Here is a 17,627-nt window from a genome sequence, read left to right on the forward strand (position 1 = left end):
AACCCTGCTTAGACCTCACTTGGAGTATTGTGATCTCTATAACCTTGATATAGGAAGGATGTGGAAGCTTCAGTGAGGGTACAGAGGAGACTGATCAGGGTGCTATCTGGATTAGAGAGCATGCCTCGTGAGGATAGATTGAGCGAGCTAGGGCTTTTCTCTTTGGAGTGAAAGAGGATGAGAGGAGACTTGTTAGGGGTGTATAAGATGATGTGAGGCATAAATCAAGAGGATGGTCAGAAACTTTTCCCCAGGGCAGAAATGGCTAACACAAGGGAGCATAACTTTTTAGATGATGGAGGAGAGTATAGGAAGGGATGTCAGAGGTAAGTTATTTACATAGAGAGTGGTGGGTAAGTGGGCCATGCTACTACAGATGGTGTTAGAGGCAGATACTTTAGGAACAATAAAGATACTCTTAGATAGACATATGGATGATAGAAAATGGAGGGTTATGTGGGAGAGTAGGGTTAGATTAATCTTAGAATGGGTTAAAAATTTAGTATAACCGTGGCCTAAAGGGCCTGTAGTATGCTGTAATGATCCAAGTCATTTTAAATCAATTTTTTGGAGGAGCTTGTGAGTGGAAAACAAGAGCAGTGTGTGTTGGTGATGGATACAGATGTTTACCATTAGCTCTACAAAACCTGAATAGACCACATCTGGAGTATTGCATTTTGGTTGTTATTGTAAGGATGTGGAAGCTTTAGAGAGGGTGCAGAGGAGATTTACCAAGATACTGCCTGGACTAGAGAGCATGTCTTACGAGGATAGGTTGAGTGAGTTAGGCTTTTCCTCTTTGGAATGAATGAGGGTGAGAGGTGATTTACTAGAGCTGTATGTGATAAGGATCATAGATCAAGTGGATCATCAGACACTTTTTCCCAGGGCAGATATGACTAATACGTAATGTTAAGATGATTGGAGGAAAGTATAGGGGGTGGGAGATGTCGGAGGTATGTTTTTTAAACAGGGGGTGATGGGTGCATGGAATACACTGCCAGGGTGGTGGTAGGGACATATAAGGAACTCTTTGAAAGCACATGAACAACAGAAAAATAAAGGATTATGTGGAAGGGAAGGGTTAGATTGATTTTAGAATTGGTTAAAATGTAGGGACAACATTGTGGGCCAAAGGGCCTGTACTGTGCTATAATGTTCTGTGTTCTATAAATGGAAGGGGATGTTGGAATAAACTGGTCATTAGCATTAGTGTATCTTTTTGCAATGAAAGTTGTTGGCCAAACGTCAGTAGAAGAACTGAATTCCTAGTGGTAATGGGAATAACTACCTCAATGACCCAGCAAGAAGATCCTCAGCTAAGGTGCAGATGCAGTACAATGAGGGATGTCATCTGTGGCAGAGAGGCTACAGGCACCACAAAGCTTAAATGTGCAAAAACTAATTCAGGCTAGTTCATGGCTAAGCAGCTAAGGTTGTCTCTGACCATTTCCCCTCTGACTCCTGGGATATGCCAGCATGGAATGCCAGTGAATGCGTGGAGTAGGTCTGTCGACATTCGCTGACCTTATAAGGAGCCTTGGCTTCGAGCAGGCAGAGAAGGGCGCTTCAGTTATTCCTTATCGCAACTGGTGTCAAAGTTAAAGATACCATTCTTATTGAAGGGCTCTCTCAGATAACACCATCCTCTGGGAGAACCGTCCTTGAAGTGTGACAGATGGGTTTTGAAGTCAAGAGTTGGAATACATCAAAAGAATGCCTTATTTTTCTCTGCGGCTTATCATCTTTACAGAGACGGTTACCAGTCTGTAACTTTGGATGACAACTACGTGGCGTCAGTGTTGACTGCACAGTTGAGAGTGATGTTGATTTGAAATGTTTGACATGGATTTTCAAGTATTTTACCTGTGTGACTGAGTGGAAAGGAGGGGGAGGGTAAATTGCACCTTGTCTACCAGCAAGACAAAGGAGGCCTTTCATTAAATGGAGCCCCTCAGAGATTTTTCGGCTAAACAATATGAGAGCGATCAGGTTGGTAGCACTCAATATGGGCACCACAGGAGAACATGACACTTGACTCAGAGGCCATTGGATTGGACAGTTTGTCCAGGTTAAGGCATGGTTCAGCACACATGCACAGCTACGTAAGAAGCTACAAAGATTAGTGGACTCAGCCATATCAGCAGCATCTACAGCATGCATTGCCTCAAGAAGGAACGACCCATCATCTAAAATCCCCACCATCTTATCCATCTTCATACAGCTACCATAGTACATCTACGTGAAACACTGTCATAGGAAAGCAGTATCCATCATCAGAGATCCTTACCACCCAAACCATGCTCTTTTCTCAATGCTGCCATCAGGTTGAGGACACAAGAGCCTCAGGATTCACCCCACAAGGTTCAGGAACAGTTACTACCCCTCAACCATCAAGCTCCTGAACAAAAGGGGATAACTTGCCCATCATTGAAATGTTCCCACAACCAATGATCTCACTTTAAGGACTCTTTATTTGGATATTTCATGTTTTCATTATTTATTGCTATTTATTTATATTTGCATTTGCAGTTTGTTGGCTTCTGCACTCTGGTTGATCTTTCATTGATCCTGTTATAGTTACTATTCTGTAGACTGGCTGAGAATGCCTGCAGGAAAATAAATTTCAGGGTTGGAAGTGGTGTCATAAATGATAGTAAAATTTACTTTGAACTTGAGGTAGAGAAGCCTGAAGTCCAACACCATCAGGTTCAAGAACAACCATTTCTCTTCAACCATTCAGTTCTTGAACCAACTGGAAAAACATTAATCCCTACAGATTAGCAACAATATGACTACTTTGCACTACAAAGGACTTCTCTTGTTAGAAAATGTTGAATTTGTTTTTTCTTGTGAATGCCGCTTATCTAATGCAATATTCCTACAATGTTGCTGCAAATAAGTTTTCCATTTCACCTGTGCATACACGTACTTGTGCAGATGACAATAGACCCAACTCCAAGACAGGAAGCACACCAGGAGCAGTATGATGTGTTGGTGAAGAATGCAATTGGTTATCATTAGCTCTATAAAACCCTGATTAGACCAGACATGGAGTACTGTGTTCTAGTTACTTACTGCCTGTTACACAACTAGCATTTAGGGCAGCAATGAAGGTACTCCATCTTTGTCTGTCCTCGCCCATCTTCTCTATTGAGTTCCAGGATCCCCATCTCTGACTTTACGGCATGGCTCCAAGTTACCTTTGGTCTTCTGTGTTTCCTCTGCCCTTCAGGTGTCTTAATGATGGATTTGCCCTCTCTTCTCATCACATGCCCAATCCTTCTCCAAAGTTTTTTCATGCAGTACTATGTTCTGGTCACCTTGTTATGGGAAGGATGTGGAAGATTTACAGAGGGTGCAAAAGTGATTTATCGGGATGCTGCCTGGATTAGAGAGTGTGTCTTATGAGGATGGGTTGAATGGTTTTCTCTTTGGAGCGAAAGAGAATGAGAGGTGATTTCAAATGATTAGAGGCATAGATCGAGCAGATAGGCAGACTTTTTCTAAGGGGAGAAATGTCCAATATGAGGGGACATAATTTTAAGATGATTGGAGGGAAGTATAGGAGAGATATTAGAGTTTTATTACACCTCTGTGGTGGATGTATGAAATACACTGCCAGGGGTGATGGTAGAGGCAGTTAGATTAGGTACATTTAAGAAACCCTTAGGTAGGTTCAAGGATGGTATAAAAATAGGGGAATATGTAGGAGGGAAAGGTTAGACTGATCTAACCAAACAATATAGAGTAGGTTAAAAGTTCACCGCAATATTGACAGCCAAAGGGCCTGCACTGACCTGCAAGGTTCTATGTTCTTTCTGAGAATTGCAGATTATTCCCCTGAACACGGAAAGAAAACTGGAAGAATAATCAATGAAAAAGGAAGTTTGTCACATTGTGTGCTTATTTTTTCTACTTGCTTAGGTTGAGTGGTTAGACTTTGGAGATCATGGCTCAAAGTTTCTAAGCTGAAATTGTGCAGAAGCAGGGGAGAACAGAGAGCAGAGAGATCATGTAATCCAGCTCGTCCGTTCGTTACGTGATATGCTGTATAATGTTGACCAGGATTGTTTTTGGCAATTTTTTCTACAGAAATTGCTTGCCATTTTCTTCCTCTGGGCAGTGTCTTTACAAGATGGATGATCCCAGCCATTATCAATACTCTTCAGAGATTGTCTGCCTGACATTAGTGGTCACGTAACCGGGACTTGTGATATGCACCAGCTGCTCATATGACCATCGACTACCTAATGCCATGGTTTTATGTGACCCTGATTGGGGGCTAAGTTGGTGCTACACCTTGCCCAAGGGTGACCTACAGGCTAGCGGAGGGAAGGAGCACCTTACACCTCCTTTGGTAGAGACATATCTCCACCTTGCCACCCAAAACCCTGATTAAGGGTCTTAATTAGAGTCTTAATGAAGGGTTTCAGCTTGAAATCTTGGTTCTTTTATTTCTCTCTATGGATGCTGCCTGATTTGCAGAGTTCCTCCACCATTTTGTGTGCGTCAGAATCTCTTTTCACATTTCAGAAACCCTAATGGCTAAAAATAGTGATGCAAATCTCGAGATACAGAACTGGAAATAAAAGATCTATTTAGAAAACAGACTTCTATTTAAAAGTGTAGTAAACAACTTTGATTTGAAAACAGTCCTCCTATTTAAAAGGACTCATGGTGTTTGGTTCAGATCCGGGCTCTATAAATGTGAAAGCATAGCTGTGTGCCAGAAACACAAGTTGCAGCTAGATTATTTGAGGACCCTGGGGATATTTTAGGCCTTTAGCCTTCAGAGAAGTCACAAACTTTTAAATCTCCCCAGCTACATGCAAGTCTCTTGCTGGACTGAAAGCACAAAACTAGGCTGTGTCCACTCATAAAAATAGAAGCAACTATTCAGAAACAGAGGAAGTAGCTTCATAACAAAAGTGTCAAGGTATACTAGAAAACTGAGTTATAATGGGCCTATGGAGTAGGCCTCTGCAGTATTCCAGCCTCTGGCCCAGATCTTCAGGATACTACCAACAAGAGGTGGGCCTTAATTTTCTTTTAAATGTCTTTGACTGAGACAGAGGAGGACATTTGGATCCTGATTACTGCCTCCTCCAAAAAGATAATGGCTGTATTTATTTGAATTCTCTCTCCCAACCCTGTTTCCATATTCCTTAGTATTCTTCCTGTTTGAATGTCTCCCTTCGTTTAACAATTCCAATTGATCTCCCAAATTTAAAAGATTCTTTGGAACGGTTTTCAATTTTCCAGCTTTGTATGAGGATAGGAGAGGAAAGGGCATACTCAATAACATGCAGCTAGTGTAAGGCTTTGCAGTAATCAGGGTTTAATTCCTGCTGCTGTCTGTAAGGAGTTTATTCTCCCAGTGACCCTCAGTTTCCTCCGGTTTCCTCTCACGTTCCAAAGACATACGGGTTAGGGTTAGTAAGTTGTGGGCACACGATGTTGGCACCGGAAGCATGGCAACGCTTGTGGGCTGCCCCCAGCACATCCTCAGACTGCGTAGGTGGCTGATGCACTTCACTGTATTTCCCAATGTACCTGTGACAAATAAAACTAATCTTATAACCTTATCTTATCAGAGATTGGTGGGTGAATGGAGTTTTTGTAAGATTTAAGGGATGTGTTTGATGACTCTGGGCTGTACTTGCTGGAGTTTAGAAGAATGGGGGGGAGGGATCTCTTTGAAACCATTTTTAATATTGAAAGGCCTCAATAGAGTGGACTTGGAATGGATGTTTCCTATAGGGCGGAAGTCTAACACCAGAAGGCACAGCCTCGGAATAGAAGGACATTTCTCGAACAGAGATGAACGGGAATTTCTTTAGCCAGAGGGTGGTGAGTCTGTAGCATTCACTACCACAGATGGCTGTAGAGGCCAAGACATTGGGTGTAGATAAAGTAGAGATTGATAGGTTGTTGATTAGTTAAGGTGTCAAAGGTTACAGGGAAGAGGCAGGAGAATGGTGATGAGAGGAATAATGCATCAGCCATGATAGAATAGCACAGCAGACTCGATGGGCTGAGTGGCTCCTAATTCTGCTCTTATGTCTTATGGTTGCCTCAAGTGGCAAATATATTTTAAAATTCCTGTTACTTCTCAAATGAATACTGCTGAAGCTCAGTTTTCCCCTCATGATGTCATATTGAACAAAGGAGGCTGATTTTTTTGTTTTTTTAGCATTGCCTATTCATATACTGAGGCAATTCCTCAGGGCAGTATCTGTCGACTTCTCTCTACAACAAAGACAAAGCTGCCAGCCTTCATTTCTCTCTCTTTTTCTCTGCAGGTTTTTGTGCCTGGAAATCAACCTCTTGCTTGGCTGTCACTCTGGTTAACGACTCTCAAGGCAACAGACGGATGGTGAGTGTTTGCAATGGACAGCCGTGCTACAAATTAATTACTTACCTTCCAACCACGTACCACTGGTCCCATTATCTGAGCTGGCAGCCAATAAAACATAGATTCAGTGGCCATTTTATTAGATACACCTGAACACCTGATCACTAATGGAAGTATCTAATCAGCCAATCATGTGGCAGCAATTCAATGCATAAAGACATGGAGACGTGGTCAAGAGGTTCAGTTGTTGTTCAGGCCAAACATCAGAATGGGGGAGAAATGTGATCTAAGTGACTTTGACAGCGGAATGAGTGCTGATGCTAGACGGGGTGATTTGAGTATCTCAGAAACTGCTGATCTACTGAGATTTTCACACACGACAGTCTCTAGAGTTTACAGAGAGTGGTGTGAAAAACAAAAAAAAAATCCAGTGAACGGCAGTTCTATGGGCAAAAAAATGCCTTGTTAATGAGAGAGGTCAGAGGAGGATGGCCAGACTGGTTCAAGCTGACAGGAAGGCCACAGTAACTCAAGTAACCACACGTTACAACCGTGGTGTGCAGAAGAGCATCTCTGAATGCACAGCACATCGAACGTTGAAGTGGATGGGTTAACAGCGGCAGAAAACTAAGTACATACACTGAGAAGCCACTTAAACAAGTACGGGAGGTACCTAATAGAGTGGCCATAGAGTGTAAATATTCCAGCACTGAATAACTGACCCACTTCAGGGGACAATTAAATATGAAGCACTCTGACATTCATGTACATTTTCAGATATTAATGAATCATGTAGGTTTCTATGGCAACCTGGTAGACTGAAGGTTTTCCATTACTGAAATTAGAGAGCTCTAGAAAATAGATCACAGTTCAATTTAATTACTTGAGCCTTAGTGGGATTTGAACTTGCCTGTCCATAGGCTAGATCTCTGTATGCCAGTAGAGGGAGTGGTGCACAATGGAGACTGTTGTCAGAGGCACTAGAGATTCTGCAGATGCTGGAATTCCAAAGTAACATGCAGAAAATGCTGGAGGAACTCAGCAGATTAGGCAGCGTCTAAGGAGAGGAATAATCAATTGACATTTCAGGTGGAGTCACTGTGCTCAAGAACTATGTCAGGCCTGTGCATCCTACAAATAAGGCATATCAACTAATATATAGTAGAACTCAGGTACTAGGATCAACTTTAATATCACCAGCGCTGTTCCCTCTAAGCTGCGAGGGTGCGCGGCCACGCAGTAGCTGAAAAGCTCTCGTGCACATAGCCTTTATCGCCATGTAGCTGGAATTGGAGCAATTGGAAGAAGTTTACAAAACATGAAATATTTTCTTTGTTCTTCTGTATTTCATTATAACCTTCAGTTAATAAATAAAATCCAAAGTGTGTGAAATTTAAATTCTCATTCTAAATATTCGTAGTGTGCATACGGGATTACAAAAGAAAGTAGTTAAAATGCTGCGCAGTTCTCAGGCCATTTAGGAATTTCCTGCTCAGAGTAAAGGCTGGTTCGCACAGCTGTAAAAAATATTAGAGAGAATGTTGCTGCTGACATACGTCATGCAATAAGACACTTACAGCAGCTATCCAGGCACATAGCAACAAACAAGTAGTTCTCAAGAAAAACATAAAGTAAAAATACAATATTGTGCTAAAGTCTTAGACACATGGTAATATCTAACTAAGGTGCCTAAGACTTTTGCACAGTACTGTAGTAATTTTATGTATTGCACTGTACTGCTGCTGCAAAAAAATCATGACATATTTAAGTTCAAAGGTTCAATTTAATGTCAGAGAAATGTGTACAATATAAAACCTGAAGTGCTTTTTCTTCGCAAAACATTCACAGAAACAGAGAAGTGCCCCAAAAAATGAACAACAGTTAAACATGAGAACCCCAAAGGCCCACCCCCCACTCCCTCCTCCCACACGTAAGCGTCGGCGAGCAACAATCCCCCCTCCCCCCACCAGCAAAACAGAAAGCGCACCCGCTACCGAGCACAGCCATGAGCTAAGCGATAGCAAGGACACAGACCTTGCAGTTACCCCAAAGATTATCGCAATTCATCCGGCATCCAGCAGCCCACAGGTTCTCTCTCTCCCTAATAAGGGAGACAGAGGTGTCTCCATTTTCACAGCGAGCGGGAGACATGACAACAACCTGCTGGTTTATGATGTTAAAAAGTCTATTCTATCGCTTTTTATGAGCTCTGTGCCTGAAGATCGCAAAGATCTCGGGTCTTTGGGCCCACAGTGGAAGATTTTCCAGACTCCCTGACGATACACGAGTCTCTTGCCATGACACCAACTCTTGATTCGCCCATCTCTGGAGCACTGAGATCTTAGGCTTCCGAACACTGGGCTGCCTCTTAGGCTGACCCTTTGGCGTGCCGAACAACGGCTCGTCCAGAAGCCCTGAGAACAGGTCCCATTCCCGCAAAGAACCAAAGTCAGCACGTAACTCCAGGTCAGGATCTTCAACAGAACACTGAAAGGGAAAAATAAAGATATTAAAGATGGAAATAGAGCTGTTTCTGAAGATGCAAGCAAAGGAGTTGCCGTTTAGCGCCATCTTAACTCTGTCTCCAAGTGATGATAAACCTGATTCCGATATGGATCCTCATTGTGGACTGAGAGTGGGAAGGGGACAGGGAGAGAGGAATCATTCTTGGGAAAAGGGGAAGGGAGGAGGGAGGAGTGGGAACGTCAGAATCAGGTTTAATATCACTGGCATATGTCGTGAAATTTGTTAACTTAACAGCAGCAATACAATATGTAATAAGTATGGAAAAAATAGATAATTAAATCAATTTTAGTAAGTATATAAGTATATTAAATAGTTAAAATAGTGCAAAAACAGAAAAAAACATGTGGTAGTGTTCTTGGGTTCAGTGTCCATTTAGAAATCTGATGGCAGAGGGGAAGAAACTTCCTAGATCGCTGAGTGTGTGCCTTCAGATTTCTGTACCTCCTCCCTGATGGTGGCAATGAGAAGAGGACATAGCCTGGGTGATGAGGGTCCACAATGATGCCTTTCCGAGGCACTGCTCGTTGGTTTGGATACTATGGAAAGTCGTACCCATGATGGAACTGTCTAATCTTACAACTAGCTGTTGCTTCTTATCATTCTGTGCAGTAGCCCTCGCCCCTACTAATGAAATAGATGGATGAATAGGTACTTTATTGACCCCAAATGAAATTACAGTGTCACAGTAGCATTACAGGTGCACAGATATACAAATATTGGAAGAGCAGTCAGAAAGAATAAAAATGTTAACTTAAAAATAAGATATATGAGAAATATAGCTGCTGTGTTGCCTTTTTTATAACTGCACTGATACGTTGGGACCAGGTTAGATCCATGGAGATATTGACACGAGGAACTTGAAATTGCTCACTCTCTCCACTTCTGATCCCTCTATGAGGATTGGTTCATGTTCCCTTATCTTACCCTTCCTGAAGTCTTCAATCAGCTCCTTGGTCTTACTGACACTGACTGCAAAGTTGTTGCTACACCACCTCTTATCTAGTTGGCATATCTCACTCCTCCATCTGAGATTCTGCCAACAATGGTTGTATCAGCAGCAAATTTATAGATGACATTTGAGCTATGCCTAGCCATACAGTCATGGGTATAGAGAGAGTAGAGCAGTGGGCTAAGAACACACCCCTGAGGTGTGCCAGTATTGATTGACAGTGAGGAGGATATGTTATTACCAGTCTACACAGATTGTGGTCTTCTGGTTAGGAAGTCGAGGATCCAATTGCAGAGGGAGGTACAGAGGCCTAGTTTCTGTAGCTTATCGATCAAGACTATAGGAATGATGGTGTTAAACATTAAGCTATAGTTAATGAACAGCATCCTGAAGTAGGTGTTTGTATTGTCCAGGTGATCTAAGGCTGTGTGAAGAGCCATTGAGATTGTGTCTGCCATAGACCTGTGGTGGCGATAGGCAAGTTGCAATGGACCCAGGTCCATGCAGAGTCAGGAGCTGATTCTAGCCATGACCCAACCTCTCAAAGTATTTGATCATCATAGATGTGAGCGCTACTGGACAATAGTAATTAAGGCAGCTCACACTATTCTTGGGCACTGGTTTAATTGTTGCCCATGATCAATAAAATAAATGAATCAAATGATCATGCCTGATGTTTCAGGGCTGGGTGTGTCTGCACCCGCGCCACCCCCCACCCCTGGCTCTCCGTCTATGTACCCTGACCCACACCCCTCCCATGTCACGCCACCCTCGCCATTCCCAACATCCTTTGCTCCTGCCAGAATTACAAACTCGCTCTCCACTTTGACAAATAAGGTACTGTGCAAAAGTCTTGGACACCCTAGCTATATACGAGGGGTGATTGATAAGTTTGTGACCTAAAATAGAAGGAGTCAATTTTAGAAAACTGAGCACATTTATTTTTCAACATAATCCCCTCCTACATTTACACACTTAGTCCAGCGGTCGTGGAGCATACGGATCCCTCCTTTGTGGAAGTCATTGCCTTGGACCTCCAGAGCCGGTGGACAGCAGGGGTGATTGATAAGTTCATGGCCCAAGGTAGAAAGAGATGAGTTATTGACTTCAAACTTTCTGCATAATCACTCAAAGATTATGAGAGCTGTATAACTCATCTCCTTCTTCCTTAGGCTACAACTTATCAATCACCCCGGCATTGACCATTTCTGCAGGTCCAAGATGCCGACTTCTACAAAGAAGGATCCGTATGCTCCACGACCGCTGGACTAAGTGTGTAAATGCAGGAGGGGACTATGTTGAAAAATAAATGTGCTAAATTTTCTAAAATTGATTCCTTCTACCTTAGGCCACAAACTTATCAATCACCCCTCATATATGTGTCTAAGACTTTTGCATAGTTCTGTATGAACATAATTAGAAAAGGGGAAAAAAATAAACTCCATTTAAGTACAATGATCAAAGTGGTCATGGTGTTGCTAAACTGTAGTGATTAGCATTGTAACAGTTGTTTCAAGAACCGAATAGTTGAAGGGAAGTAGCTGGTCTGGAACCTGGTGGTGTGGGACTTTAGGCTTCTGTACCTCCTGCCCAATGGTAGCTGAGAGAGGGTGGCATGGCCTGGATGGTGGGGATTTTTGATGATGATGTTGCTTGTGGCAGAACTTTCTGTAGATGGTGGGAAGGGATGTGCCCATAATGTACTGGGCAGAGTGCACTACTCTCTGCACCTTCTTACTTTTAGATCAGACTGTTTGATTGTCATTTTCTCTACAGTTTAACAGTTAATGATCTGCTTGTATTTTCAGTGGCCTTTGTATGCTCAACAGTTTAATATGCCTTGAGTGGTTATACAGAATATAATTCTGAAGTTTCTTCATTCTTCCATAAGTGAATAAGTGCTTTCTCATAAGTTAAATTTTACTGCAGAATTGAATAAGTATTTTCTAATTGGTTTATTATTATCTATAGATTTGAATGGATTTTTTCTTATCTCTGGGTGTAAAAGTAGCTGTTTTATACTAGATGTCATCTTTAATTTCTCTCTTCTTCAAGTAGCAGTGACCCCTTTCACTGTTCTATTCCTGTTCTCTTTGTTCTATCAACTGTTAATAAAACAATTGTGAAGAAATAAATTTTATGCGTCATTCCAGACTGCTGTAAGAACCTTGGATTTAAAGCACCAGAATCCATCATTGTTGGATTGATGGAGAAGGGGGTAAAACAAGAAGAGAAGGAATTTTATTGACTTGACTTAGAATTGGGCATATTATGCTTAATTATTCCTCATGTCTTGTTGGAAAACATTAGTCTGGGTGTGTAGATATTGTTATCATTATGAAACAGTTGAACACATTCTATTACAATGTGAAGCATACAAGGTCGAAAGAAAGCAAGTGCAAGTTGCACTACTATCTTTGGGGGTGATGGATTTCATTTAAAATCTTTACTAAGTTATGGAAGTGGCTTTAATTTAATTCACAATATTGTTTTTTCATTATTTACAATCCATAAGGATTTTTGGGATAATTTAGTTTTCAGTTGATGAAGAACTAGTCGGGGTTTTATTTCCCAACTGTGCACCACACTCCAGTGCAGTTGGTGGGGGTAATGCACCTTCAAGTTGGACTGCCAACCGCCATTAAAAGTTGTAGGAAGAAGAAGAACGTTGCCTTCCTGTGCAACACCAACAAAATGTTGGAGGAGCCAGGCAGGCCAGGCAGAGTAAAAAGTTGATGTTTCGGGCCAAGACCCTTCATCAGCATCTTCCTGTGCGTTCATATTGCTATACCAGACAGAGTGCAACCAGTCAGGAAACTTTACACGGTCTATCTGTGGAAGGTTGTTAGAATGCTTGATGCAAAGGTGAACATCCTAAGAGAGTAAGGACTGGTTAATGCTTTCCTTATAATAATATCTCTATGCAGGGCCCAGAGCAGGTCATCTGATATGGTTATTAGTTCTAGGCATTGATTTTGTGGCTTGGTGACATAGCGGTTAGTGTAACATTATTACAATGCCAGCAATCACTGATAGAGGTTCCATTCCCATCACTGTCTATAAGGAGTTAGTACATTCTCCCCGTGACCACATTGATTTTCTTCAGGTTCTCCGGTTTCTTCACACATCCCAAAGACTTAAAGGTTACGGTTAGTAAGTTATGGGCTTGCTATGTTGGCAACAATTATAGGCTGCCCCCAGCACGTTCCTCACAGATTTGATTTGACAAAAATGGTGCATTTTAGTGTCTGTTCTGATGTATATGTGACATCCCTTTATCTAACAAAAAAAAAGAATGCTGGAATTGGAAAGGGTTCAGGGGAGTTTCAGGAGAGTGATCCTGGGAATGAAAGGGTTAGCCTTGATGGCTCTGGGTATTAACTCCTTAGAGTGACAAATAAGACTAATATTATAACTAATCTTGTCAAGGCTTGGTGGGTAAATGGAGTTATTGCATGAGTTAAGGTGTGAAGAGTGTTTGCTTGCTCTGGCAAAAGTACTTGCTAGAGGTTGGAAGAATGGGCGGGGGGGGGGGGTGTGGGATGGTCGCATTGAAAGGCCTAGACAGCATGGATGTGGAGAGGATGTTTCCTATAGTGGGGGAGTCTAGGACCAGAGGACACAGATACAGTGGATGTGGAGAGGATGTTTCCTATAGTGGGGGAGTCTAGGACCAGAGAGCACAGTCCCAGAATAGAGGGGCATCCATTTTGAACAGAGAAGAGGAGGAATTTCTTTAGGCAGAAGGTTATGTATCTGTAGAATTCATTGCCATGGGCTGCTGTGGAAGCTACGTATTTGGTGATGTTTAAAGTGGAAGTTGATAGGTTTTTGGTTAGTAAGTATGTCAAAGGTTGCAGGGAGAAGGCAAGAGGATAGGGTTAAGAAGGATAGTAAATCAGCCTTGATGAAATGCTGGAGCAGATTCAATGGGCTGAATGGATTGATTATGCTCCTATGTCTTATGGTCTTGAGAAACTAATCTTTAATATTTGTACATTTTGCATAGCTGCACCTTTGCACCTTTGATACTCCTGGGGTGATGCAAAGTTCAAGAATTGGACTTGGTCTCATGACTGTTCACAATTAAACGTACATATAGAAAGAACCACAGTGCAAAACATCCTTGGTGCCATTTCATCAATTAGTAATGCTGACGATTCTTTTAACCCACAGCACCATTGTCACTCATGTGGCCCCCTGGGTGATGCACTTGTGATGCAATGTTCAAAGGGTTTCCCCTCATGACTCTGCCCCTCCTTTTCAGCAGAAGGAGTCCATACAGTGCCCCTTCACCACAGAGCCTTAGCTGTGGCTGAACCTAACTTCAGTGCATCCCTCAGCAAGTCCCCTAGCAGGGTAACCGAGCCAGCATTCTGTCTGTTTGTCTGACAACAGCCCATTGAGCAGGGAGTCCCCTGTTACACAGCTGCTGAGGATGAATGGAATATAGACCTTTGCATTTGTCACCACACTCTCTCAATAAATCCTAAGAAGAAGTGGGCAATGAGGGCAATGTGTACTGGGGTTAATTTGGGCATCAGGGTAGCATAACAGTTAGCATAACACTATGGATTTGCAGGACTTTTATCAAATTTTCACCCAGGCAGGTCTCCAGTACACTAGGTGCTACCAGCTGTGACAAATGCTGTAGTATTGGATGACACCTTTAAAATTGATTGGATTTGCAAGTATAATGTGGGTTTGGAAGCAAAATGAAAATTTAAAAACATTAGACATAATTTTAAGTGCACCTTGCTACAGAATGATTAACTATGGCAGAAAATGGGTTATAGGTTCTTGATTGTAAATGCGTCAAAAGTTACTGGGAGAAGGCAGGAGAATGGGGTTGAGAGAAATAATAAATCAGCTGTGATGGAATGGCGGAGAAGACGATGGGCTGAATGGCCTAATTCTTCTCCTATGTCTTATGGTCTGATTACATTGCCAATGATCTGGGTTCAATTCCTGCCACTCTCTGTAAAACATTTGCACATTCTTCCTGAGGCCGTGTGGGTTTCCTCCGGGTGCTCAGGTTTCTTCCGGGTGCTCAGGTTTCTTCCGGGTGCTCCAGTTTCCTCCGGGTGCTCCAGTTTCCTCCGGGTGCTCACGTTTCCTCCGGGTGCTCACGTTTCCTCCGGGTGCTCACGTTTCCTCTGGGTGCTCCCGTTTCCTCTGGGTGCTCACGTTTCCTCTGGGTGCTCACTTTTCTTCCGGGTGCTCCAGTTTCCTCTGGGTGCTCACGTTTCCTCTGGGTGCTCCAGTTTCCTCCGGGTGCTCCAGTTTCCTCTGGGTGCTCGTTTCCTCCGGGTGCTCACGTTTCCTCCGGGTGCTCACGTTTCCTCCGGGTGCTCACGTTTCCTCCGGGTGCTCCAGTTTCCTCTGGGTGCTCCAGTTTTCTCCGGGTGCTCACGTTTCCTCTGGGTGCTCACGTTTCCTCCGGGTGCTCCAGTTTCCTCCGGGTGCTCCAGTTTCCTCCGGGTGCTCCAGTTTCCTCCGGATGCTCCAGTTTCCTCCGGGTGCTCCAGTTTCCTCCGGGTGCTCCAGTTTCCTCTGGGTGCTCACGTTTCCTCTGGGTGCTCACGTTTCCTCTGGGTGCTCCAGTTTCCTCCGGGTGCTCCAGTTTTCTCCGGGTGCTCACATTTCCTCCGGGTGCTCACATTTCCTCCGGGTGCTCACGTTTCCTCCGGGTGCTCCAGTTTCCTCCGGGTGCTCCAGTTTCCTCCGGGTGCTCCAGTTTCCTCTGGGTGCTCCAGTTTCCTCTGGGTGCTCACGTTTCCTCTGGGTGCTCCAGTTTCCTCCGGGTGCTCCAGTTTCCTCCGGGTGCTCCAGTTTCCTCCGGGTGCTCACGTTTCCTCTGGGTGCTCCAGTTTCTTCCGGGTGCTCCAGTTTCTTCCGGGTGCTCCAGTTTCCTCCGGGTGCTCCAGTTTCCTCCGGGTGCTCACGTTTCCTCCGGGTGCTCACGTTTCCTCCAGGTGCTCACATTTCCTCTGGGTGCTCCAGTTTCTTCCGGGTGCTCACGTTTCCTCCAGGTGCTCACGTTTCCTCCGGGTGCTCACGTTTCCTCCGGGTGCTCACGTTTCCTCCGGGTGCTCACGTTTCCTCCAGGTGCTCCAGTTTCCTCTGGCTGCTCATGTTTCCTCTGGGTGCTCACATTTCCTCTGGGTGCTCCAGTTTCCTCCGGGTGCTCACGTTTCCTCCGGGTGCTCACGTTTCCTCTGGGTGCTCCAGTTTCTTCCGGGTGCTCACGTTTCCTCCGGGTGCTCACGTTTCCTCCGGGTGCTCACGTTTCCTCTGGGTGCTCCAGTTTCCTCCGGGTGCTCACATTTCCTCTGGGTGCTCCAGTTTCCTCCCACCTTCCAACCAAAGACGTACGGGTTAGTAGGCTAATTGGTCACATGGGTGTAATTGGGCAGCATGGGCTCATTGGGCTGGAAGGGCCTGTTACTCTGCTTACTTCTAAACAAAAACAAAAAATATGTCATCTGAGAAGGCAGTTTGTCATGGTCGGCATTAACATTCGCCTCTTGTTGGGAAGCAGTCTCCTGTGAGCGCTTTGCAAGCTGTGCCAGTCCGTGCCATTTCAGGGTCATGGTGACAACCACTTTGGATCCCAGTCCGTCTCGTTCGAGCAGGACAGACAATGTGTCTTTATGTCGCTGTACGGTGAGAGAGACAACAGTGCGGCTGTTTAAAATAGCATCAGGGAGATTGCAATTACGGTGGAGGAGCAGCCAGGCACCCAGACTGGTACAATGGGACAATTCATCACGCTCAACAGCAGAGCCAGCACTCCATCGCTCTTTGTAGCTGAGAGGCTGACCTGCGTACTAAGTTTTCCTTTTTGTTGAGTTAAGACGACTGCCGACTGGGAGAGCGCATTGCCTGAGAAACAGCCAGCAACTGTTGTTCTGAGGTGAGGCACAACAGGTCAGGAGGAGGAGGAGGAGGAGGAGGAGGAGAGGATGTTCCATCTGTGCTCTGCATTCATTCCAACTCCTACCCTTACTTCCACCCAGACCATCACAGACAAAGAATCCACCCCCCCAACCCCCACCATTGAGCACATTTACAAGGAGCGCTGACACAAGAAAGTCGCATCCATCATCTAGGATCCCCACCACCCAGGCCAAGCTCTCACTCACTAATACTCACATGGGAGGCACAGGAGCCTTTGGTCCCACACCACCAGGTTCAGGAACAATTATGACTCCTCAACCATCAGGCATGGATAACTTCACTCACATCAACACTAAAATGATCCCACAACCTGTGGAGTCTTGTTCAGGGGCTCTACACTTCACATTCTCAGTATAATTTATTTATTTTTATTGATTATTTGTGCATTTGTCTTCTGTTGCACATCAGTTGTCAGTCTTTGTTACTTATAGATTTTCATAATTTCTATTGTATTTCTTCATTTTCCTGTAAACGCCTGCAAGAAAAGGAATCTCAAAGTAGTATATGATGACATCTACATACTATTGAACCATAGGATCACACCTTCTGAGGATCCAACACCCTTTGATCTTTACTTTAAATTAAATTCTCAAGACTGCTGGACAGACCAACAAATATTACTCATCCCTGTGCATAGTTTCAGTTAGCCAGTTGTAGGCAGGATGTCACTCAGCTGGGTAGGGTGCAGAAAAGATTCACAAGAACGTTACTGAGACTGGAGGGTTCGAGTTGTAAAGAGAGGCTAACCAGGCAGTATCTTTTCTCCTCGAGCATGGGTTTCCAACCTAGGGTTAATGGACACATTGCTCTTTGCTTCATGGTACTGGTCCTTGA

At 43.9% G+C, this 17,627-nt stretch overlaps 1 protein-coding gene across 50 annotated transcripts in view; it reads left to right on the forward strand.

The window, feature by feature from the left end:
- The window catches only part of LOC132393562 (uncharacterized), a 266,331-nt gene that overhangs the window by 131,789 nt on the left and 116,915 nt on the right, over positions 1–17,627 (forward strand). For all 50 annotated transcript variants that reach the window (XR_009511964.1, XR_009511965.1, XR_009511980.1 and 47 more), the window contains one exon: positions 6,306–6,379. Coding sequence is in view for 5 of the 50 variants with exons in the window: in XM_059968987.1 (XP_059824970.1) it covers positions 6,306–6,379 (74 nt within the window). In the remaining 45 variants the exon portion in view is untranslated. The remainder of the gene's footprint in view (positions 1–6,305; positions 6,380–17,627) is intronic.

The sequence above is a fragment of the Hypanus sabinus genome, chromosome 4, assembly GCF_030144855.1.
Source record: "Hypanus sabinus isolate sHypSab1 chromosome 4, sHypSab1.hap1, whole genome shotgun sequence".
In the NCBI taxonomy this organism is placed as follows: Eukaryota; Metazoa; Chordata; class Chondrichthyes; order Myliobatiformes; family Dasyatidae; genus Hypanus; species Hypanus sabinus.